Raw genomic sequence first — 25783 nt, forward strand, 5'->3', positions numbered from 1 at the left:
GGTAGTTTCTACTCACGGATCTCAAGCCTAGACTTCCCTCCCAACAGGGACATGGGTGGCTTTGGTATGTCCCAATCGGTGGATGCTACATCTATCATGCTGGAGAAGGGGCGTTGTCTTACCTGAACGCCTTTTCTCAGCATGAAGATGTAGCATCCACACCCACCCTGACTGTTAGTCTAGGCAGATTTTTTTGCAGGAAGAACTATTGTGTCAGAATAAGAAGCTTTGCCTCATCAAAACTGGGAAAGGAACGCCCAAGGGAGGCATGACTAAAGTTTGGTCTTAGTCTAAAACTGAGCAGGAAGGCTTTGATTACCCAATCGGTGGATGCTACATCTTCATGCTGAGAAAAGGCATTCAGGTAAGACAACGCCCCTTTTCCTCCCCACTGTGTCCTACTATTTACTTTTGTATTTTTGTATTTTATTTTATATGCTAATAAAATGTTACAAACCATAAAAAAAGGGAAAAGTACTGTTTTAATTTCTTCAGTGGCGGTTCTTTTGCTGAATCACTTTCCCTTTGCACTGATGAACGTATAATGAATTTATCCATATTTATTAATATGCACCACTACCGTGGTTGTCAGCTGGCTGGTCAGCCCTTCTTCCTCTCTCTTTCTCTTCACTGCCTGCTGGGCTCTTCTTCCACAGCCTCTGTTCCCTCTCTCTTTCTCCTCACTGCCTGTTGGGCTCTCCTTCCACAGCCTCTTCTCTCTCTTTCTTTCTCTGTCACCTTCTCTTTCCACGTCGTCATTTTTCCCCTCTCCCTCTTCCTCTCTCACCAAAACCTCTTCCTTTTATATCCTCTCGTCTCTCTCCCTCTCTCACCTCCTCTTTTTCTCTTCTGGAAGTGCTGATCAACATGTAGCTGCTTACACCACACCCCAGTAGCTCCAGCTGACTCTCTCACCCCAAGGCCTATCTGCTACTCTCAGTGATAGCAGAGGCTGCCAGAAGCACCAATCCTGGGCTCTCAGCAAAGCCCCAGCAACACTGCAGCTCGAGCTGACTCTGCCTGAAAACTGCATGAGGCTGCTGGCCAGCCCCGAGGCCTCTGGAAGCACTGATTAGCTGGAGCTGCATGCACCAATCTTGGCCCCTCAGCAGAACCCCAGCAACACCGCAGCTCCAGCTGATTCTCCCCCAGGCTTCTCTGGCGCTGGTGCCATTTGAACTCATTGGCATTGTCACCACTTCAGCTCATCTCCCTAGCTATACTTGTTTAGGTCACATACCACATGCCAGGTCCAAAGTACCACCAATGGTATGCATACCACTGATTGAAAAGCCCTGATCTAGAAACCCTTCCCTTTGATATTTCATCAGAACAATTTCATATATTGATTGAATTCAGATATGATTCTAAACTATCTTGATCTTGTTTGGATTAGATAACGTGAAATAGATATACTGGTTTATAAACCATGTTTTTGACTTATTGTTATTTGCGTACAAACTATAGGTAAAAGGTGTTTGGAATATGTCTTCTCATATGTGTCCTTATTTAGCTCCAACACTTTAAATAAATTTAATATTAAATACTGCAAAAATAAATTTTAGAACAAATTTCCTGATTGAAGGACAATTTTACAGAATGTTTTTTTTAAGAGGTGACTGTCCAGTTATAAAGCCTTCTGTCTTTAGGACTTTAGTGCTTCTAACTTGCCAACAGAATGGGGAGGAAGGGGAGAGAGCTTTGAATCTACAGGTGTCTTTTATCAGCGTGAGACCGGAAGCTGCTGAAGAATTATTTTGGCAAAACTAAAGTCTGTTCTCATAATAATTACTACAAGATGTATTGGACAATGTGACCTATACTGTCAGAGAGGATTGGGAAAAGTTTTGTTCTTTTAATTAACTGCTTCCTGCCATTTCCTTAGAGCTAGCTTCCCTTTGACCCTACCGGTTTGATTCTACTCAATAAAAGTAATCATTAGAAGGTTACAATGGGTCTGATGTTTTGCTTGGTTGGGCTTTTCAGCTGCGGGTTGACAGTGACAATTTGGCATAAAAAGATACCTGAGTACAAAGCCTATCATATTGTCTGTCCTATTTCTATTTCTTCAGTTACCTTAACTGTTACTTCAAATTTTTCAATTGCTCAGTAATTTCTTCTTGTTTCCCAGATGGCTTTTCTGTCTTCTAAAGTTTCACTGCAGCCCACCAAGAAAGTGTTTTTCTTCTTGAAGAAAAAAACTGATCTGAAAATTTAAAACAATAAAAAATGTATTAGAGATATTATGAATGTTTTAGTGAAACTCCCTTATGCTCAGCAATGAAAAAATACAGTATTGCTCAGTTTAAACCCATTTATGCCATTATATAAAGAAATAGTTTAAGAAATATTCTTAAGAGCTATGAAAGCAGAACTAATTCCAATTTCAGTCTGTAGCAAAATATTCTGAAGCTAAAACTAGCATCCTTTAAAACAGCTTGAAAGCGAGCCAAATTTTACAGAAATAAAGTGTTTCTGTGTATATTAAATGAAGTATACAAAACCACAATTGATGTTCTCAAGTTGTTTTTGCTGGGTTAACACATTATATTGAGCTATAGTGTGCATTAAATATGATTGATTGAACAAACCAGTAGGTGTACTGACATATTGTAGTAAGTTGCAATGTGATTAATTTGAGTTTGGCTTAATATATTATATGAATCCAGCTATTGTGGTTTATAAATGTAGCTCAATCCCCTCAGAGGCAGCTAAAGCCCAGGCCCTCCTAACCCCCCCCCCTTCAGTCACGCTCAGCATCCATGCTCTCGAAGCATTGATAGGATGTCCTTTTTAGCGGGAGCTCGCGTGGAGTGAAGGGGTGGCAGGTTCTCGTCATCAAAGGGGTTTATAGGAACAAAGATGACCAACCCTTAACCACAGCAGTCAGTGTGTGACAGTGTTTATCAGCCCCCTGGCAATGACAATAATAGTCAATGGCTTGTAGCAGCCGCTTGGAAAACGGGGGGAAGGCCCTCCAGCTCCAGGCAGCAACAGAAAGCATGAGCGAAGATAGTCAGCGCTCTGCGACAACAGCTCGCCCCATGAGGGCAACTCCCCACAATGTCTACAGCTTGCACAGGTGATAATGATCAAAGTTCAGATGGTCGCTGGGGGGAGGCCCTCCAACTGCAGGCAGCAACGGAAAGCACGAGGGAAGATGGTCAGTGCTCCACAGCAACAACTTGCCCCATGAGGGCAGCTCCCCACAATGTCTACAGCTTGCACAGGTGATAAGGATCAAAATTCGGATGGCCACTGGTCTCCAAAATGGTAGCAACCAGCCTCTCTTCTGTCGACACTCATGGTCCCAGGTCTCTCTATGCCAAATCTCCCCCCCTCCCTTCTAGTTAAAACCTAGATTTAAAACCCCAGCAAACTTTCCCTCTTCTCACTCTCACTCTTCCCTTCGCTCGGGATATCCCCCTGCGAAAGAAAGCTATAAAACTCCACTTTCTCACTCTCTCTCTCTTTCCCTCTATCTCAGAGGAGAAGAATCACATAAAACTCCAAACTCCTCTTCAGCTTCACCTGGTCTCTCCCCACAACAACAACCACTCCCAAACAAAGCATAGTTTAACAATCCGTTGCTCAATGCTGCTTAGATTAACCAATTGCTTGGATTAATTATTGCTTGGATTTGCTTCCTAACATCCCTTTCCCTTTGGAATGGTCGAGTGCCTGCTTACCATCTTGTTCACATCGAAAGCAATGCATGGGTGCTACACAAACAGCTTACTGTCTTGAAATCCTCTTCTCTCCAAACTCCACTCTGTGAGAGGGGTTGGGAGAAAAAACAAGTGATTTATGTAGGTCTCCTTTGTATGACCCTCTCCTTTGCAAAGCAGAGATATTGAAGAGGAATTTCAAGAGAGTTAATGTCTATGGTGTGGGACGCCAGTAAAGCTTACATGAGGGGGGTTTTGATTCATATTAATAATGCTTTTAGGTCTAAATGGATTCAAAAATGTAAAGAAATTGAAGAAGAGATTAAATCTAAAGAAAAGGGTCTTGTTTTAAATCCAATGGATAACAAGTTAAAGGTTTCTATAAATTTGCTTAGGGAGCAATTTAATATGTTAATGGCAGATCAGGTTGCAACTAATTTGCATTATATGAAACATAATACTTTTTGTAATGCCAATAAGCCAGGGAGGTGGTTGGCTTATCAATTACATAAAAAAACAGAAGTCTATAATTATAGAGAAAGTAAAATATAAAGGTAGTGAAGTTTATCAACAAGATTTGATTAAAAAGTGTTTTTTAGATTTTTATACAAAATTATATGCTAGTAATAATATACAGGCTTTAGATGTAGAGAAGTATTTACAATCAGTACATTTTCCTAAACTTTCTATTGAACAACAAAATGTGACGAATAGTTCAATTACTTCAGAGAAAATTGGTTTTGCTATTAAACACTTAAAGATTGGAAAGGCTCCTGGCACAGATGGATTAACGGCCAAGTATTATAAAATGTTAGGTCAAGAAATGATAGAGCCATTAAAAGAACTTTTTAATGGTATATTGTTGGGAGCTTCGATTCCTCCTTGGCGGAGGGCTTTTATATCATTAATTCCTAAGGAGGATCAGGATCTTACTGAACCTAAAAATTATAGACCTATATCTCTTTTAAATGTAGATTATAAGATTTTTTCTAAAATTTTGGCAAATAGATTAATGCAGGTTGTGAAGGATTTAATTCATAGTGATCAATCAGGATTTATAACAGGAAGGTATATGAAGTATAATACAAGACAAATTATTAATTTAATTGAGTATTTGGATAAGAATAATCAGATTCCTGCGGCTTTTATATTTTTGGATGCTGAAAAAGCTTTTGATCAATTAGATTGGAAAATTTTGTTTTCATTAATTGAAAAAATGAATTTTGGAGATAAGTTTTTACATGCTCTCAAGGCTATATATCATCAGCAGTCTGCTCAAATTATTATTAATGGGGGATTGACAGAGACTTTTAATATCAAAAAGGGTACAAGACAAGGTTGTCCATTATCTCCCTTGTTATTTGTGTTGACAATGGAGATTTTGTTAATTCAAATTCGAGAGTCTACACTACTTAAGGGAATAAAAATAAATAATAATGATTATAGATTGAGAGCTTTTGCAGATGATTTGGTTTTAATTTTACAACAACCGATTCAATCGGTTAGTTATCTATTGGAACTTATAACTCAATATAGAAAAGTTTCTGCTTTTAAAGTTAATAACAATAAGACTAAGATATTATCTAAGAATATGACTGAGAAGGATAATGAAACTTTAGTTAGACTTACAGATTTTCAGATAGTGAAGAAGGTTAAATATTTGGGAGTGTTTATAACTGCTTCTAATGGAAAATTATATAAGAATAATTATGGAGTATTATGGACAAAAGTACAAAAGGATTTAAATGATTGGGAAAAATTGCAATTGTCGTTGTTGGGGAGAATATCAGCTGTTAAAATGAATGTTCTACCAAAGTTTCTCTTTTTGTTTCAAATGATACCTATCTTTAAAAAAGATGCTAATTTGGATGAGTGGCAGAAGGATAATAAATTTACATGGTCTGGGAAGAAACCAAGGGTGAAGTTTAAGATTTTGCAAGATGCTCGTGAAAGAGGAGGGCTTAAAGCACCTAATTTGAAATTATATTATGATGCAGCCGCATTAATTTTGATAAGTGATTGGCTTAATTTAACAAACAAAAATATTCTTTCTCTCGAAGGGTGGGATTTATTATATGGTTGGCATGTATACTTAATTTTTAATAAGAAAGTTGATCGGGCTTTTAAATCGCATATTTTAAGAAGTGCCCTACTTTGAGTTTGGAAGAAGTATTATTATAAGTTAAATTATAAAATATCTATTTGGGGGATTCCTGGACATGCAATAGAGGGGATATCGAAGGGGATGAATTTTGGAAAAATTTCGTATAAAGAATTACTTATATGGTCAGATAATGACTGGCAATTAAAGTCTTTGGAGGTATTAAGACAAGAGAATATTTTACAGTCATGGTTTCAATATTTACAAATAGTGGACAGGTGGACTTTAGACAAGAAGGTGGGGATAACATTAGGAGTTTGTTTGTTCGTAGTAAGCAACCCCAACAGAGGCTTATGGTCAGTGTAGACCGTGAAGTGTCTCTTGCAATTCAGCTTTAGATTTAGGCCTAGGAGCCTGCAGGATAGCCTTTAATTTAGACTCAGCAGGGTGAATGCCCTTGGCATCTATTCTGAATCAACGGCGAATGAATACAGCACATTCTGTAATTCCAACAGCCCTTTATTTGAAGTAGTTCTCTCTCCGTCACAGCTCTGAGGCTCGCAGGCCTCTCTGACTCCTTTAATAGCATCCCTGGGCAAAAAGGTAATATTTAGGCACGCTCCACGCCTCGCGCATGCGCGCAAAGCCGGCGTCACTCAGTCTGGTCCTGGGCAGCTTGCAACTGCCCAGGACCATTGCAACGTCCCGAGCTTGCCTTTGCAGGCTCAGGACACAACAGTTTCAATATTTACAAATAGTGGACAGGTGGAATTTAGACAAGAGAGTGGGGATAACATTAGGAGATGAAAATCTGATAATAAAGATTAAAGATCAGAACAAGGCTCATATAAAAAGAATTTATATTATCTTAATAGAATTGAATTCGGAAACAGAATTAGTTAAAGATTGTATGGTAAAATGGGCTCAGAATATTCAGGAACCAATCCCATTGGATTTATGGGGGACAATTTGGATTAGAAATGTTAAATTTATACAGGCTCAAAATTTAAGAGAAAATTTTTATAAAATGTTTTATAGGTGGCATTTGGATCCTAAAAAGTTATCTTGTATGTATCCTAATTTACAGCCCAAATGTTGGAGATGTGGTAGTTCTGATGCAACTTATTTTCATATTTGGTGGACTTGTAAAAATATGAAGGCCTTTTGGATTATGATTTCGAAGGGGATGAATTTTGGAAAAATTTCATATAAAGAATTACTTATATGGTCAGGTAATGATTGGCAATTAAAGTCTTTGGAGGTATTAAGACGAGAATATTTTACAATCATGGTTTCTGTTGAGTCCTCGAGTCAACGGTGAATGAATACAGCACATTCTGTAATTCCAATAGCCCTTTATTTGAAGTAGTTCTCTCTCCGTCACAGCTCTGAGGCTCGCAGGCCTCTCTGACTCCTTTAATAGCATCCCCGGGCAAAAAGGTAACATTTAGGCAAGCTCCGCGCCTCGCGCATGCGCCCGAAGCCGGCGCCACTCAGTCTGGTCCTGGGCAGCTTGCAACTGCCCGGGACCATTGCAACGTCCCGAGCCTGCCTTTGCAGGCTCAGGACACAATACCCCTTCCCTCCCGGATGAGACTTATTAACTATATAGGTAGTTATACACGACCTCAACATGAGCGTGGTGTGCCAACCCCAAACCTGCACATCTATTGCAGCTGTGCAATAGCCACACCACAAATGGTACTGGGCTATTGTTTTGGAATTAAGTACCCAATGCTCACACTCCTATTTTCCACAACAGCAGGCACCCTCTCACTTTCCCTTCTTTGACAGCAGGGTTATAAAGTCCTCAAGTTACTTGGGAGATCTTTTTACTCTCTATAACCTCCTTAGGTTCTGAGAACCCCCTACTTCCTCTTGTGCAAAGGATGAAGTGGAGTTGCCCCCTCTTTCAAACCCTGGTGGTCCCCGTGAACTGTGTCCCGTTGCCTGGTTTGCTTGCTTGCCCACCGGGCTCATCAGACCAGGACTTTGCTCCCCCATGAACCTGGTTGACCTTCCTAACTGTAGGCTCTCGGGCCCCTCTGTATGCCTGCCAATGTTTGGCATTTCTGTAAAGCCCTCCAAGTCCACAATGGACCTAACAAGGGAACACATCCCTTCACTCATTGTTTGGGGTTTCTGCAGTGCCCCAATACTCAGTTGCCCCCCAATCTATGCCGGAGGTGCCAGAATTGGGATTTACCTCTCTGATCACCTCCCTCTGTGAAGACTTCCTTTTGGAAGCAGTAGCAGTACTGGGCCAACTTGCCTGTTTGTGTGCCAGTTCTCTTGCAATGTTTGGGTTATTAGGATGCTCCCGGTTATTCTCCCTGACTGGAGTACTGAATGGTAGTTGTGAATGATGAGTATGCCCCCTGGCTGACTCCCTGGCTGGAGTAGGCACTGGTGCCTGTATGATTTCTTGTTCCCTTGAATTCCTGTTTGGAACACTTGCGGAACCTTGGAACAGGCCGTCTTTGGCCGTTTGGCTCCGGTTGCTGCCAACACCCTTCCCTTTGCCCATAGTGGTCCTCCTCCCCCCTGGAGAAAGCCCAGGAGTTGCAGAGGGTAAGTCCAGTCTCGTACGCAGCTGATCGATATGCCATCGAAGGACACGACCGTCGTCCAAAGAGACCTCGTATGACAATGGATCAGTAACCTTGTATACTACGGCAGGAACCCACAAGTGCACCCACTTGCAGACACCAGGATGCCCTGGGTTGGGTGACCTTAGGAGGCAGTCTGTCCGGGTGCAACCTGTCAAGTTTGGTGATCAGTTTGCGCCCCCAACAGAGTTCAGCTGGGCTCTTCCCAGTGGAAGTTGAAGGTGTGGTGCAGTAAGCAAGAAGAAGGTTGCCAACCTGTGGTGCCAGTCCCCGTAGGTCAGTTTCTTTAAAGCATCCTTGGTGATGCGGACCATCTGTTCAGCCATACCGTTGGTGGAAGGGTGGAATGGTGCAGAGGTGGCATGATGAATCATGTTGGCCTGTAAGAAAGCTTGAAACTCAAAAGAAGTGAATTGAGGACCATTGTCAGACACCAGGACATCTGGGAGCCCATGTGCAGCAAAAATCCCTCTCAGTACTTGAATGGTCTTGGCAGCAGTGGTGGAAGAGACAGGTACAACTTCAAGCCACTTTGAATAGCTGTCAACAAGGACCAAGAAGAATTGACCCTGAAAGGGCCCAGCGTAATCTACGTGCACCCTAGACCAAGGTGACTGTGTTTCCTCCCCTCTATGTACAGGAGCCTGAGGCATTTCTGGGCGTGAGTGCTGACAAAAGTGGCATCCGTGCACTTGAGCCTCTATCTCCCTGTCTAACCCTGGCCACCATAAATGGCTGTGCGCAAGCGCTTTCATCCTGACAATGCCAGGATGGCCCTCATGAAGGGAAGCCAAGACCCTAGGCCTCATTGAGGTAGGAATAACAACTCTGCTGCCCCACAACAGACAACCTTGAAAAGTGGATAACTCATGCTTCTTAAGCCAGAAACTCTGAAACTCAGTACCTGGACAACTCTCTGGCCATCCAGACAAAACCCAGGACAATACATGAGTGAGTGTGAGGTCCGTGGCTGATTCAGCAGCCACATTAAGGGTGACTCAGGCAATGCATGAATGGAAAGAATGTTGATGGCAGGGGCAGGGGCAGCCTCTACCATTTGTAAGGGCAATCTACTAAGGCCATCAGCGTGTCCCATTTCCTTGCCAGGTTTGTGAACCAAAGAAAAGTCATAGGCTGACAGAAAGATGGACCATCTCAGCATTCTGGGGGAGATGATATGGGGAGTTTGTTTGTTCGTAGTAAGCAACCCCAACAGAGGCTTATGGTCAGTGTAGACCGTGAAGTGTCTGCCATATAGAAAATCATGGAATTTTTTAATTCCAGCAACAATGGCCAAGGCTTCTCTATCTATCTGAGCGTAGTTTCACTCAGCAGAAGACAAGGTTCTGGAGTAATATGCAACAGGAACCTGAGTTCCATCAGGTCTTAAATGACTGAGTACAGCTCCCACCCCATAAGGGGAAGCATCACAAGCGATGCACACAGGAAGAGTTTCATTAAAATGTGCAAGCACATCATTTGATGTAAGTAAGGCCTTGACCTCATTGAAGCTTTCTTCATGTGCTTGTGACCACTGCCACACTGCCTGTTTGTCTAAGAGTCGATGAAGTGGCTCAGCTACATTAGCTTTGTTAGGTATGAATGCATTGTAAAAGTTCAAGAGTCCCAGAAAAGCTTGCAATTCAGCTTTAGATTTAGGCCTAGGAGCCTGCAGGATAGCCTTTAATTTAGACTCAGCAGGGTGAATGCCCTTGGCATCTATTCTGAATCCCAGGAAATCTGTAGAAGACACTCCAATTTTGCATTTGTCTTTTTTAAGCTTGAGGCCTATTTTCCTGAAACGCAGCAGAACAGCCCTCAATCTCTCAGCTAAATTTTGAGTGGATTTTCCTGCTATTAGGACATCATCAAAATAGGGGCAAACCTCTGGTATACCTCTCAGGGTGTTTTCCATTACACTTTGGAAAATTCCAGGAGCTATATTTATTCCAAATTGTAATCTTTTGACTTTGAATGCCCCCCTATGAGTTACAATAGTTTGTGCTTCAGCAGCAGCTTCATCAACAGGTAACTGTTGATAAGCCTGTGCTAAATCCAGCTTTGCAAAAACACGCCCCCCTTTGAGGGAGGCCAAAATGTGGCTGACTACAGGTACAGGATATGCATGCTGTTGCAGTGCATTATTTAGAGTGCATTTGTAATCTGCACAGATGCGAATATCCCCATTAGCCTTGAGAGGCGTGACTATGGGAGTTTCCCATGGACTTGAGTCAATAGGTTCTAAGACACCTTGCAAAATCAATTTGTCCAGTTCAGCATCAATTTTCCCTTTCAAAGCAAAGGGTACTCTCCTTGCTTTTACTCTGATAGGAGTGACAGTGGGGTCCAGTTTCAAGGAAACGGGGGGGGGCTTTGTATGCTCCCAGCTGGGGGCTGAAGACATCTGCAAATTCTTTGCAGACTTCCTGTAGACCTAATGTTTGCAAATTGTGAAGCCCTGTAACTTGTATTCCCAAGGCCTCAAACCAATCGAGTCCAATGAGACTCGTGCGTTCACCCCCAACTACCAATACATCTAATAGACCTTCAAAATCCTTGTATTGTACATTAAGGGTGGCCTCCCCCTTAACACACACCTTGGAATTTTGGAAGTCCGTTAAGACTATATTGGATGGCCTAAGCTTGGCCTGGAACCCACTGCTAGAGCAAATCTTTCTGAAAGTGTGAATGGAAATAATTGAAAGTGCAGACCCAGTGTCCAGTTCCATAACCAATGGAACTCCTTGCAACTTCACCTTAAGTGACAGTTTCTTTTTAAGTGGCTTGTGTGTGCCTGTCCTATAAATGCTTCTACGTGATGCACAGAAACCCACCCTATTTTGGCTGGGGATCCTGGTACCTTTCAGGCGCAATTCTTCTCGGGGTTGTACCTTCTGACGGCCCAGACACACAGCTGCTATGTGGCCTTGCTTTCCACATGCTCTACAGATTGCAGAACGGAACCTGCAGTCGGTCCTCTTGTGGTGACCTCCACACCCGAAGCACTTGGGTACAGTTGAAGACTTTTCTTTGCCTTCCCTCTGTTTTCTTTCTTTGGCTGAGTAAAGATGATCCACTTCATCTTCAGGATCTTCTTCCGAGCTCTCCTGGACTCCCTCATGGTGCACGGAGACAGCTTCTGGGTTGTTCCTGATAGGCCTCATGTTCTTGACTGCCCCACCTGCTGCCTCTTCTGCAGTGACCTCTCTCAAGGCATCTTGGAATGAAATGTCCTCCTTTGCAAAGAGTCTCTGTTGCAAGTCTCTGTTCCTAAGCCCACATACAAATCGGTCTCTCAACCTTTCTTCTAAGTCTTTAAAATCACAAGGCTTAGCTGCTTTTCTTAAGGCTGTAATGTATTCTTTAGCTGATTCACCAGCTCTTTGGTCCCTCTGTTCAAAAGTATGTCTCCATGCAATAACAGACAACTTGGGCTGAAAATGTTCCTTCAATAATTTTTTTAAATCTGTATAAGTGACAGATTCAAGAGGAGCAGGGGCTGCCAAATTTTCAGCAATTTCAAATGCATCTTGACCATAGACACACAGCAAAGTAGCGGCCTTCAAGCCATCTTCTCTTACTTGATTTACTCTAAGGTAATTTTCTACCCTGGCAACATAAGACTCCCATCTTTCTGGGTGCGTGACATCGAATTCAGACAGTCTCCCTATCTTCGCCATTCTTGCTTCTCTGTTAGGAAGGGGTCTATCAGCCAGCTTACCTCCAGTGATGCTGTACTGGCAGGCCAGATGCTGAGTTTAACGCCGTCTTCCTCTCTTCAGGACTCTTGGGTAAGCTTACAATTCTTCTTTTTGTTTTTTGTAAGCCATCCCACCTTCGTCACCAGTGTTGAGTCCTCGAGTCAACGGCGAATGAATACAGCACATTCTGTAATTCCAACAGCCCTTTATTTGAAGTAGTTCTCTCTCCGTCACAGCTCTGAGGCTCACAGGCCTCTCTGACTCCTTTAATAGCATCCCCGGGCAAAAAGGTAACATTTAGGTGCGCTCCGCACCTCGCGCATGCGTGCAAAGCCGGCGCCACTCAGTCTGGTCCCGTGCAGCTTGCAACTGCCCAGGACCATTGCAACGTCCCGAGCTTGCCTTTGCAGGCTCAGGACACAACAGTTTCAATATTTACAAATAGTGGACAGGTGGAATTTAGACAAGAGAGTGGGGATAACATTAGGAGATGAAAATCTGATAATACAGATTAAAGATCAGAACAAGGCTCATATAAAAAGAATTTATAATATCTTAATAGAATTGGATTCGGAAACGGAATTGGTTAAAGATTGTATGGTGAAATGGGCTCAGAATATTCAGGAACCAATCCCATTGGATTTATGGGAGACAATTTAGATTAGAAATGTTAAATTTATACAGGCTCAAAATTTAAGAGAAAATTTTTATAAAATGTTTTATAGGTGGCATTTGGATCCTAAAAAGTTATCTTGTATGTATCCTAATTTACAGCCCAAATGTTGGAGATGTGGTAGTTCTGATGCAACTTATTTTCATATTTGGTGGACTTGTAAAAATATTAAGGCTTTTTGGATTATGATTTGGTGGAACATTCAAAATATTTTTAAAAGGAAGATAAAGTTTACTCCTCAACTATTTCCATTAGGGATTTTTGAGGATTTTGATGTTAAAGAAACTATTTTAATGTTGAATTTAATTACAGTGGCAAGGTTATTGTTAGGTCAATATTGGAAGAAAGATTTGTTGCCTACATTAGAAAAATGGACTTTTAAGGTTTCCAATTTAGCAGAAATGGCTAAAATTTCTGCTTATTTAAAGGATCATACACAAGAAAGATATATTATGGTATGGAGAAGATGGATAGATTATATTCAGGTTAAATAAGGAACTGAAAAGTTCCACTTATTTTATGATTAAAAAATAAGTATTATTAATAATAAGGTTTAAAGGGAGTTAAGGGTTAAGTATGATAATAATTGTTGTATAAATTGTTAAACTTGTTTAGCTTATGATTAATATATTTGTTAACTTAATTAGATTATGTTTAATATGTTTGATATACCCTGTATTTGGTTCCGGGAAGTGGGGGGGTGGGGGGGTAGGGAGGGTTACTGGGTTTATTATGTAATTATTAATAAAACTTTTTAATAAAAAAAAACAATCCATTGCTTAATGCAATATGTGAATTCAGTGTTGCTTGGATTAACCAATTGCTTGGATTAATTATTGCTTGGATTTGCTTCCTAACATCCCTTTCCCTTTGGAATGGTTGAGTGCCTGCTTACTATCTTGTTCACATCGAAAGCAATGCATGGGTGTGCTACACAAACAGCTTACTGTCTTGAAATCCTCTTCTCTGCAAACTCCACTCTGTGAGAGGGGTTGAGAGAAAAAACAAGTGATTTATGTAGGTCTCTTTTGTATGACCCTCTCCTTTGCAAAGCAGAGATATTGAAGAGGAATTTCAAGAGAGTTAAGCAATGTGAATGCATTGGCAGTAGGAGAGATCAGGTAAAGGAAAGATTTTCTACATAACTCACCTTTGCTTTCCTCCTTTCCTCTATCCCACAAAGCAGAGAGATTGGAGAGGAAGAGTTTTCAAGAGAGTACTGTAAGCTCTGGGCTTCTGATGTGATTGCATTGCTTTTGATGTATAGAGGAGCAAACAGCTTAATCCTTTGCCATCTCTATCTGTCCAATATATCTGCTTTGTGGGGGAGGGCTGGAGAAAAAATGCAGATCAGGCACAGAACAAGGTGTAGTAGTGACTATATTGGCGATCATACAACTGGAATGCTGCAAAGATCATAAATGAACTATACAAATATTTTTCAGCACTGTTATAACTTCAGATGATTGCTGAACAAGTGGCTGCTAATGAGGACCATCTGTAAAATGTACTCAGGATTGCAACTTAACACCTATTATTAAGCAATGAGTATAGTTATACAGAAAGTAAGAAAATTGCCATTTTCAAATGACACATAGGAGACTTAATTCAGAAATACCATATACTAGTTGGTTGTTACAATCAGAGTTGTTTTTTTCTAAAACAACACTTTTCTGGAAGTGTTGCCTGTGATATATTTCCATAACACTTTGGATAATATTTTAGGATTCTTATTTATTAGATTCTGTAAATTACCTAAACATTTTAAATGCCTCTTTCCTTTACTCTGTTTTCCTCTTTCATCTAAACATGAAGGGAAAAGTCAACCTATTGGTATATCTCAAGCTGTTGTCAAAGTTCTCAGATTGAGGTATTTACTGAAAGCAGAGTTAAATGAGTGTCAATTCAGACAATAATTGTCTCAATTGAAAAATATTGCATAATGCTTTGGGAGATAATTGCTGATCTTCTTACCAGTGGTTTTGCTTTTTTTAATGACTCCTTTTTTTTCAGGTTGTCAAACTCATTGTGTGGCTGCTCACTTAGCTCCAAAGTTCAAACTCCAGGATAAGTTCTCTAAATCAAGATGCCTTTCAAAATAACACTAGAATTAACTGAGATGCAAAATATGAAGCTTCATGAAGATGACAACATTAGCAATGATTCTAATGATTTTACAGAAGTAGAAAATGGACAAATGAATAGGTGAGTAGTTTTCTGTTACCCTAAACTGGCCATTTAAAACATTTGTTAAAAACTGGTTTTTTTAAAAAAATAACTCAACTTGAAATTCAATTGATGAATGATTTATTGCTGAGTCACATCCTGTTCAAAAAGGCAGTTTGAACATTATGACCAATCCTTTATAGGTGTTCATGTTAAAACCAAGGAAAAAATTCAAACTTAATATAAATGTACAGAATATAATAAATATCAAGATATTATATAATATCATATTAAAATACTAGCGTTGCTATGGCTCAGTCTGGTTAAATGGAAAAGAAAGAAAAGAGAAAGTGCGCATTTGTAATATGTTTAATTTCACAATGCTTGTGGGTATACAATATTTTTTGTTGTTCCATTGTCTGTGCAGATATAGAGATTGTCTGAAATCGTAGCGTGTGTTGCTTTTACATCCAACAGATGGTGCTGTTTTTTTAAAAAAGCATGTTTTTACCTGTCACAGGTGTGACATCTATATACTATAAGTATATAAAAACATGTGTGTATTCGATTGCAACGTTGTGTCAAAATTTCAAAGCAATTGGTGAAGAACTTTCAGAGATTTAAGATTTTGAACAAACGAACATTTACATTTTTATTTATGTAGAAGATAGATGAAACCAGTGTTTCCCAACCTTAGTAACTTGAAAATGTGTGGAGTTCAGCTTGGGGCTCCCAGACTGAATTGGGGCTTCCCCACACTGTCTGAGAAATTCTGGGTCTTGAAGTCTACGTATCTTTAAGCTGCCAAGGTTGAGAAACACTAATCAATATATTTGGCACTTTCCATGGTTGATCAACTCCAGATTTGGTTTATCTGCTTTTTACATTGTATTGCACTATATTTTTTTCAAAAGTAATGTAAACCCCATAAACCTAAGAGAAAAGACCACATGATGACAATATTTCTAGAACTATATATTTGGAATACATGAAAGGATAGCATGCTTGAAGATTTGGGACAAATCTTGCAGTATATTGAAAATAAGGGTATCAGCAGGAAGAGTTGTGCTACTTTAGGTTGTCTTAAGCATAATGTATATTTAATATGCATTCTGCAGTGAAATGAAATAGCCCTCCAAAGTCTGCTGCTATTTATTGTGTTTGAGATAAACAACTTTATTGATAAACTTTGTAGTAAAAGCCTTAAAATGTATAACATACTGGAGAAGAAATTTTAATGTGGCTTTAAAATGAATCAGAGAAACAAAGTATTATTATTTTCATGCAAGCAGCAAAGTACTTTCTTTTGCACACACAACTCCCCCAGAATAGTCCACTTCCAAATCTTGTCCAGTGATGCTTGTTTCCTTCCTGCTCTTTTCTATGGTGCCCCTGCATTCCAAAAATATCAAGGAGAGTTTGATACTGTAGTTAAAAAAGTAGAAGAGTCCTGTTGCATGAATGGAATTGGGTTTACTCTCTTTATATCCTGGCCAATATTTTTATTATTTTATACTGTCTTTTCATACATTTTGGCCCCCACTCCCGATACATTGCTAGCTGTAGTTTGAGTTTGCTCTCCTGTGTAAACTATATGTGTATATAGGGAATATGTTTCTCTGTAAATGTGTACAACATTGCAGTTTTACTGGCCAATTGTAAACACTGATTAAAGAGCAAACTCATTGAATTCTGAAACAATTCTTCTATTAAGATCAATTTGATTCATTTAAGCCCCATTACTTTTAGTGTTCATTTGATTAGGTTGACTGAGGCCACGGTGTTTACTGTAAGCCAGTCAAACTTACAGTGACATAGCCAATTAAAAGTGAGTTTTATTTAATTATGCACATCATAGAAAGCTGCCTTTTGCCAATTGGTCCATTCATAATAAATTGATAATATTTTTCCAGCATTTCGGGCAGAAATAAAATAGAGCTAGAATGGACCTTGGAGGTCTTCTAGTCCAGCCCCCTGCTCAAGCAGGAGAACCTATACCAGGGGTAGGCAACCTCGGCTCTTTTATGACTCATGGACTTCAACTCCCAGAATTCCTGAGTCAGCATATGAGTCATAAAAGAGCCAAGGTTGCCTACCCCTGACCTATACCATTTCAGACAATGGTTTAGGGTTTCCTGCCTGAGCAGGGGATTGGACTAGCACAGGGCTTTTCAACCAGTGATACGGGTACCACCTGTGGTACATTGGCACCTGAAAGGTGGTACGCGACCATCCTAGAAAAGTGGTAGTGAGGAAGGGGAATGAGCTGAACTGGTGGCAGCACCGCACAAGCCTGAGTGAGAGATGGCTGGAGCTGCAGGGCTGTCAGGGCTCAGCGGAAGCGCCAGGATCAGTGCCGCTTTCCAGCTGATCAGCGCTTCTTCGGGGCTGTCAGGGCTCAATGGAAGTGCCAGGATTAGCACCAGGCTCCAGCTGGAGCCCAGAAGAAGTGCCGATCAGCTGGAATGTTGCAGCCTCTCCAGGGTCTTGTGATTTACATTCAGATGCTTGGCAACTGATTCATATTTATGACTGTCACAGTGTCCCAGGGTCATGTGAAGTGACCAAAACCTGCTGCGACCACCCAGCAGATGGGGGGAATAAAAACCAAACACCCCCCCCCACCCCACCCCTGCTGCCAATCCTCAACAGAAATGCTCACAACAATGAAAACCTCAGACAGGAGGAAGAGCACGGCCGGGCGGGCAGGCAGGTGTCTTGTTCGGCTGTGGCTTGGGGGGCAGTTTTTTCAGTGCCATTGTAACTTCGAAGAGTCACTAAGCAAACTGTTGTAAGTCGAGGACTACCTGTACTTTATCACTTTTTTCCTTTTGGGGGGGGGTCATCAAGTTTTTGACACCTTGCTAAGTGACTGGTGGTACTCGGATGTTGCCATATCCTAAAAGCGGTACAATGGGTGAAAAGATTGAAAAGCCCTGGACTAGAAGACCTATTTCCAAAGTCCCTTCCAACTGTGTTATTGTATTGTATTGTATTGTATTGTATTGTATTGTATTGTGTCTTCTGCTTAGAAAACAGTGACAACAAATGTATGTTGTTCAATGTGATCTTAAGGTGCTCAGATGTGCTGAACTGTTAGCAGCCTTTGCCTTGTTTTCCACCATCAGAACCCTCTGATATTTCCTCTCCCCATGTAGAATGTATTATTGTATTATTGTAGTCAAGTTGAGGTAGAAAAGTAAGGTGTTTGCCAGTTCTAACCAGTCTGATGCACTTTACCCTTTTACCCTTTACCATGTTTTTATACACACACACATGCAGTATACATATACAATGTATGTGTGTGTGTATGTGTGTGTGTGTATGTATGTGTGTGTGTGTGTGTGTGTATATATATATATATATATATATATATATATATATATATATATATGTATGTATGTATGTCTTTGGTTGTTCGGGTTTTCTCCCGCGTAAAATTGGAAGTGTCTTGGCGACGTTTCGACGAAGTCCCATTCGTCATCTTCAGGCTGGTGTTTTCAGCTTCGTGGTTTGAGCAGCAATGTGTGGTCTTAGCTGTTTCTTCCTTTTAACTGCCAGTGGGGGTATGAACTGATTGGGTGGGAGCTTGGCTGTGTTCTGATTGGGTGGAGGTGTGTTCTGAATGGTTAGGGGCTTGGCTGTGCTCTGATTGGCTGGGGAGTGTTCTGTTTGGTTGTGCTCAGGTTAGTCTGAGTTGCAGAGGGGTTTAAGATTTTGGGCTGCCTTGCTATTTTTTGGCTTCACGTTCGTGGTCGTGCCTCCTCTTCATGGGGGGTGTCAGTTTGCTTCATGTATGGATTGGAGGGGTTTAAAGTGGCTAATGATGCAGCTGTGGTCTGGCTTCTGGTTTGTGGTCGTGCCTCGTCATCGGTGTGGCTTTGGGTTTGTTTTTTGCGTGGATGTGTGGTGGTGACATCCTGTGTGGTTTTTGTGAGTGTGGTCTGGTATCATTTTTTGTGTTAGGGAGTCGTTTGTCAATAAGAGCGGGTTTCCAAATGGCTGGTAGGCGGGAGGTATCATCTCGCTTGTTCATGCTGTGTGGGCGTTTTTCTATCTCGATGGCTTCTCTGATTATTCTGTTATTAAAATGTTCACTTTTGGCAATGGTTCTGGTATTTTTAAAGTCAATTTCGTGTCCTGTGGCTTTAAGGTGTTGGACCAGGGACGATGTTGGTTCCTCTTTTTTGACTGAGTTCTTATGTTCTTCAATGCGTGCACTTATTCTTCTGTTGGTTTGTCCGATGTATGTGGTGGGACAAGTGGTGCATGGGATTTCGTATACTCCTTGATTTTCTAGTTCAATTTTATCTTTGGGGTTTCTAAGGATGGTGGATATTTTTCTGTTTGTGCAGAATGCTGTTTTGATGTTGTGTTTATGGAGGATATTACTGATTCTGTCTGTGGTGCCTTTTATGTATGGGAGGAGGGCTTTGCCGTTTTCTTGTTCTTTGTCTTGGATTTTAGTGGGGTTTTCTTTTTGGATTAGGTTTGTAATCTTATTTCTATGGAATCCATTGGATGTTAGTACATTGGTGAGAGTGTGTAGTTCGGGTTTTAGGTGTTGTTCGTCAGCTAAGTGTTTTGTTCTGGAGATGAGTGTCTTGGCTACAGAGTTGATCTGTGCTGGGTGGTGGTGTGAGAGAGCGTGCAGATAGCGGTTTGTGTGTGTTTTCTTCTGGTAGATGGTGTGTCCTAGGTAGCCATTGGATTTCTTGTAGACTAAGACATCCAGGAAGGGAAGTTGGTTGTTAGCTTCTGTTTCCATGGTGAACTGTATTTTGGGGTGTAGGCTGTTGAGGTGTGTGAGGAAGTTGTCCAGTTTTTCTTTCCCATGTGGCCAGATTATGAAGGTGTCGTCTACTTATCTGAGCCAGAGTTTGGGTTTGTGATCCGATTTTTCTAGAGCTTGGGTTTCAAAGTGTTCCATGTAGAGGTTGGCAATTACAGGTGAGAGGGGTGATCCCATGGGTGCTCCTTCTGTTTGTTTGTATTTTTGTCCATTATAGATGAAGTAGGTGTTGGATAGGCAGTGGTTGGTCAGATCTAAGATGTGTTTGGGGGGGTTATATTTGTTTTGAATTTGTTTTCTGAGGTTTTCGCGGGTGTTTGTATGTAGGTCTTTGGTTATTCGGGTTTTCTCCCATGCCTCCTCCGTATTCCGTGTTTTCCTGGTAAATTTTGGGGGTGAGTGGAGTCCTTTCCCCATTTGCTAATACCGGCCCTGGTTGTCTCCCCCCTCCCTCATCCTCCTGCACCTGGCACTGTGTCTTTCGTTATGTTGGGCGAGGGATGTTACTCTCTCTCTACTCAGAGAATGTCAGCCCCACCTCAGCCAACCCAGCATCCGAGATGCAGCGTGGGTTGACGGAAACCGTGCCGATCACATCATGGGGATCGGTCATCCCACAGTCCTGTAATCCACACTCCGACTCATTAAAGCAATCAGGGACTCGAGTCCAGCACTGTGCTCCCAATGTCAAACTCACTGGGTGCACATTCATACTGTAATTCATGAGATCCCCACCCGTCCTTCCATCCTCCCTAGTAGATATCCTAATCCGTTCATCGGCAGCAGTCTCTCCCTCCCTCTGGTCTCAGAAGCCATCCCCATATGCCAGTTGGAAATCCCTTTTCCCTTTCTGTTCGTTCATCCTGCCATCTGGAGGGGTTCTTCGTGGTCATAGGTCTACCCCCAGGCAGGCGATTTTAGGGGTGAGTGGAATCCTTTCCCCATTTACTAATATCAAGGGTGATTGTCTCCCCCCTCCCTCGTCCTCATGCACCTGGCGCCTTGTCTTTCGTGATGGTGGGCAGGGGATGTTACTCTCTCTCTTGTGACGCTTTCCTCCGTTCTCCTCCACCAATGCCGGCCCCACCCCAGCCAACCCAACATCCGCGATGCGGCGTGGGCTGACGGAAACCGCGCCGATCACATTGTGGGGGGAACAATCATCCCACAGTCCTGTAATCCGCACTCTGGCTCACTAAGGCAACCAGGGGGTCGATCCCGATACCGCGCTCCCAACGCCGAACTCACTGGGCGCACATTCGTGCTGCAGTTTGTGAAGTCCCCACTTGTCCTTCCACCTTCCCTAGTATATATCCTAATTCATTCGTTGACAGCAGTCTCTCCCTCCCTCCGGTCTCAAGAGCCATTCCCATTCGCCAGTTGGGAATCCCTTTCCCTCTTCTGGTGAGACCGAGTCACCATAACGTGTTCATTCGTCCTGCCATCTGGAGGGGTTCTTCGCGGTCGTAGGTCCACCGTCGGGCAGGCAGCTGTGACCCGCGGGGAAGGTTGGAGCTCCCACTGATTCGGTCTTCTGATGAAGTGGTAGCCGCTTTTCCCCCCTGATCCAAGCATGATCCACACGTTGATCTTCCCCAGCGACTGAGGGACCAGCTAGTATGCCATGTCCTTAATGACCGATGCGCCGGGCACATATCTATGTGCCGGTTAACAGAATCTTCCTCGGAGAACCAGGCTTCTTTTAATAGTCGCCCCCCTTTGGTGGCATCATTTGCTAAGACTTGAACCTGGTCGAAATCAAAGCGATGGCCATTTTCAGCCATATGTGACCAAACCTACGAATGCTGGTCGCCCCTTCTGACCACCAATTTATGCTCGTACAAACGAGTTTTTAATCTTTTGGATGTTTCACCCACATGGCTATGTGGGCAGTCCATATATCTGATCTTATATACCACCGCCGATCTTTCTGCGGTGGGGAGTGGGTCCTTGGGGTGCATGATCTTTGATCGCAGAGTCTGGTCAGGTCTATGCGCCACCTTTATGTTATAGGGGGCCAACAGTCTAGCCGTGGCCTCTGAAACGTTATTGATGTACGGCAGGGTAATACGTGTGATCCGTGTCTGTAGTTCTTCTTCCTGATGGCCGTGTCGAAGTCCAGGTGCCTTACTGTGACGTCCTACAAACCCCAAAGGATATCCATTAAGTTGAAAAGTGTGGTACAGGTGTTTCCTTTCCTCCACTCTAAACTCCTCCATGCTGCAGTGCGAATGCACCCGCTTAAACACCGTTTTGACGCAACCAACCTTATGGGACACTGGATGGTTGCTGTTATAGTGGAGGATTCGATCAGTCTGAGTGGGCTTACAATAAATCCTGGTACTTATGGTACCATCCAGTAGATGCTGGATTAACACATCTAGGAAGAGTATCGAGCACCGATTCTCCTCCTCCACCGTAAACTTAATATCAGGATAAACTGAATTCAGTATTCCCATAAAGTTGGTTTTGTCACATCGTTTGATGACAACAAAGGTGTCATCTACATACCGGGCCCAAAACTTGGGCCGGTACTGGATCATAGCCTCATGTTCCAACTGCTGGAGGACCGCCTCCACTATCACGCTGGATATGGGGGAGCCCATGGGGGTGCCTTTTGTCTGCTCGTACATGATACCTTGAAAGGTGAAATACATAGTCAAGCACAGTTATATAAGTTCTAATAAGTCCTCCACGCGCAGGGAGTCTCGGCGCCAGGTCCCTTCCCGTGCCTTTAACTGTTCTTTAAGGACAGTTATTGCAAGGTCCTGTGGGATGGAGGTGAATAGTGAGGTGACATCAAACGACACCATCACCTCATCCTCCTCCACCCTGAGGGCCTCGATCTTATTTAGAAACTCCTCCGCAGATTTAACTGTGGTAGGGCTATCTTCTACCAGGTAGGCAATGTGTTCACTCAGCCACTTCGCTAACCCTGATATGGGTGTGCCTTTAAAAGAAACAATAGGGCGAAGCGGCGTGCCCTCCTTATGGATTTTGGGAAGTCCATAAAACCTGGGGAGAGCTGAATCCTTGGGACGCATTCTCCTCAAGGCATCCTCATCTACTCTTCTGGCACGTTTAAAGTTGTTCAACACCTTATTGATCTTATTCATCGTGGACACCATGGGATCCCTCTTAACAACTCTATAAGCCGTTGTATCATTAAGAAGTTCTAATGCTTTAGTCACATACAACGCCTTATCCATTACCATCGTGGCCCTGCCCTTGTCAGCTGGTAATATGACTATGGAGTCATTTTTTCTTAGTTGTTCTAGGGCCAGTCTCTTCCCTAGATAGGGTCTGATAGTACCTATGTTGCATAAGCAACCCTGTGACCTGCTGCTTTATAGAGTTTCTAGAGTCTTCCCCCATATCCCCATGATATATGGCTAGTTCCAAGGCTGCTATAAAATCCAGCAGGTGTGCATCCATGAGGTTATATCCTGCATCGCACTGCAGCAAGGCGAGTTGAGAGTGTGTTAACCTTTTTGAGGACACTCCCCCGCAGGTCACAGCTGCCTGCCCGACAGTGGACCTACGACCGCGAAGAACTCATCCAGATGGCAGGTCTCACCAGAAGAGGGAAAGGGATTCCCAACTGGCGAATGGGAATGGCTCTCGAGACCGGAGGGAGGGAGAGACTGCTGTCAACGAATGAATTAGGATATCTACTAGGGAAGGTGGAAGGACGAGTGGGGACCTCACAAACTGCAGCACAAATGTGCGCCCAGTGAGTTCGGCATTGGGAGCGCAGTATCGGGATCGACCCCCTGGTTGCCTTAGTGAGCTGGAGTGCGGATTACAGGACTGTGGGACAATTGTTCCCCCCCACGATGTGATTGGCGCAGTTTCTGTCAGCCCACGCCGCATCGTGGATGTTGGGTTGGCTGGGTTGGGGCCGGCATTCGTGGAGGAGAACAGAGGAAAGCATCACAAGAGAGAGAGTAACATCCCCCGCCCATCATCATGAAAGACAAGGCACCAGGTGCATGAGGACGAGGGAGGGGGGAGACAATCACCCCCGATATTAGTAAATGGGGAAAGGATTCCACTCACCCCTAAAATTGCCTGCCCGGTGGTAGACCTACGACCACGAAGAACCCCTCCAGATGGCAGGATGAACGAACAGAAAGGGAAAAGGGATTTCCAATTGGCATATGGGGATGGCTTTCGAGACCGGAGGGAGGGAGAGACTGCTGCTGACGAAAGGATTAGGATATCTATTAGGGAGGATGGAAGGACGGGTGGGGATCTCATGAATTACAGTATGAATGTGCACTCAGTGAGTTTGACATTGGGAGCACAGTGCTGGAATCGAGTCCCTGATTGCTTTAATGAGTTGGAGTGTGGATTACAGGACTGTGGGATGACCGCTCCCCATGATGTGATCGGCGGATGCTGGGTTGGCTGAGGTGGGGCCGACATTCACTGGGAACGGAAGAAAGCACCACAAGAGAGAGAGTAACATCCCCCGTCCAACATCAGAAAGACAAATTGCCAGGGGCAGGAGGACGAGGGAGGAGGGAGACAACCAGGGCTGGTATTAGCAAATGGGGAAAGGACTCCACTCACCCCCAAAATTGACCAGGAAAACATTTACGGAATATGGAGGAGGCATGGGGAAGTACTATGCACTGACGCATGCGAGTTATTCAAGGCTCCATGCGAACAGCTGGGTCCGGTAACACATTTTAGAAGCCGGATGAAGGTTGTCAATATCCTATAAAAGGCTTCTCTCTAGCGTCTGCTTTTAAACCCTGACGATGTTGGGTGGTCCCAACGACAGCTTGGTTATTAAAATTTTACTACTTTCTCTTGGTGATCGATATTTATTATGGAGATATATATGTATGTAGGTAGGTAGGTAAGTAGGTCTTTGGTTATTCGGGTTTTCTCCTGCGTAAAATTGGAAGTGATGTCTTAACAAGTGAGCTGGATTACTTTCTTATATTGGAGTCACAAAAGAGACTGGTTTAACATTTTGAAGAGTTCTGTGAGGAATAACAAAGGAAAGAAATGACAAGATTTTATGGATTTGTTTATGGGTAAGATATGAGATTTGTGAAAAAGGAAACATTTGTTGTATTATAATAGAAGGTGATAAGTTACTAAAAGTCTTCCTAATTATTTTTATGAAAGGAGAAATCATTTCTTTATTTTTTCCTATTTTTATATATGTTTTTCTTTTTTGCACTATTTTTTCTTTTCTATTTTATTTTTTTAGATTATTTAGTTTAGTTTAATTGTTATTGAAATGCATTGGATTTTGTGTATTAACAAAGTCATTCCTGTCAAGGATTTTGTGAAAATGGAGCAATGCTGAATCTGTAGTCTAAAGCCTAATGCTGGCAAATTCACACTGCTCTGACATTGTGGACTTGTTCTCTATTTCACCATTTGCATTTCCAGGTCACACTAAAAAAAAAAAAAAAAGGAGTAGGAAAACTACTCCTGTTGCAAAATAGCCACGTCAGAGGATTATTTCTAAACAGTGTATCAGAGAACTGAACCATATATAGATGTCTTTTCAGGTGTTGTATGTCTCTTATTATATCCTCCATCTATAATATTTGTTGTCTTCTCAAATGTCACTGTACAACGTGGTTTAATGAAAACATTCCAAGTCTACAGTACATTGAAATGTCACAGTATTCTACAGCAGTAACAAGTGATAAAAGTTCATCCATGCTATGCCTCATAATGTTAAAAAAATCCTGCTTTCTTGTTTTCTTTCAGCAAGTTCATTGCAGACCGCGAGAGCAGAAGAAGCCTAACTAACAGCCATTTGGAAAAGAAGAAGTGTGATGAATATGTAGGTTCCTCTCCTCATCTCATACAGGTTTATTCTCTAATGTTGCATGTGTACAGAAACTGCTGAAACATCTTGATGTCCTATGCAAGGAGGACATTAGCTATCATTTTCAGGACTGCTCATTTGTGTTTCATTTATGTGATTATATTTATGTCCTTTTCTTCCTTCAATGTAAGTTACATAATAAACTAATAAAAGGCTTTGAGTGAGACCTGCTGGTGGAATCAGCATATTTGGTACAACTGACCATGTTTCACT

The 25783-nt window shown here is 42.3% G+C and overlaps 1 protein-coding gene across 2 annotated transcripts in view; it reads left to right on the forward strand.

Moving 5' to 3' along the window:
• SLC38A1 (solute carrier family 38 member 1) overlaps positions 1-25783 on the forward strand; it is a 196640-nt gene that overhangs the window by 40195 nt on the left and 130662 nt on the right. Inside the window, exons 2-3 of one of the 2 annotated variants that reach the window (XM_039355308.1) lie at positions 14766-14957; positions 25450-25525. In XM_039355308.1, the coding sequence (XP_039211242.1) occupies positions 14839-14957; positions 25450-25525 (195 nt within the window). In that variant the 5' untranslated portion in view covers positions 14766-14838. Of the gene's footprint in view, positions 1-14765; positions 14958-25449; positions 25526-25783 lie in introns of those variants that run through there. The other variant, XM_039355309.1, reaches the window with a different exon arrangement.

This window comes from Crotalus tigris, unplaced genomic scaffold, assembly GCF_016545835.1.
Source record: "Crotalus tigris isolate CLP2741 ecotype Arizona unplaced genomic scaffold, ASM1654583v1 scf7180000018670.1062102, whole genome shotgun sequence".
NCBI lineage: Eukaryota > Metazoa > Chordata > Lepidosauria > Squamata > Viperidae > Crotalus > Crotalus tigris.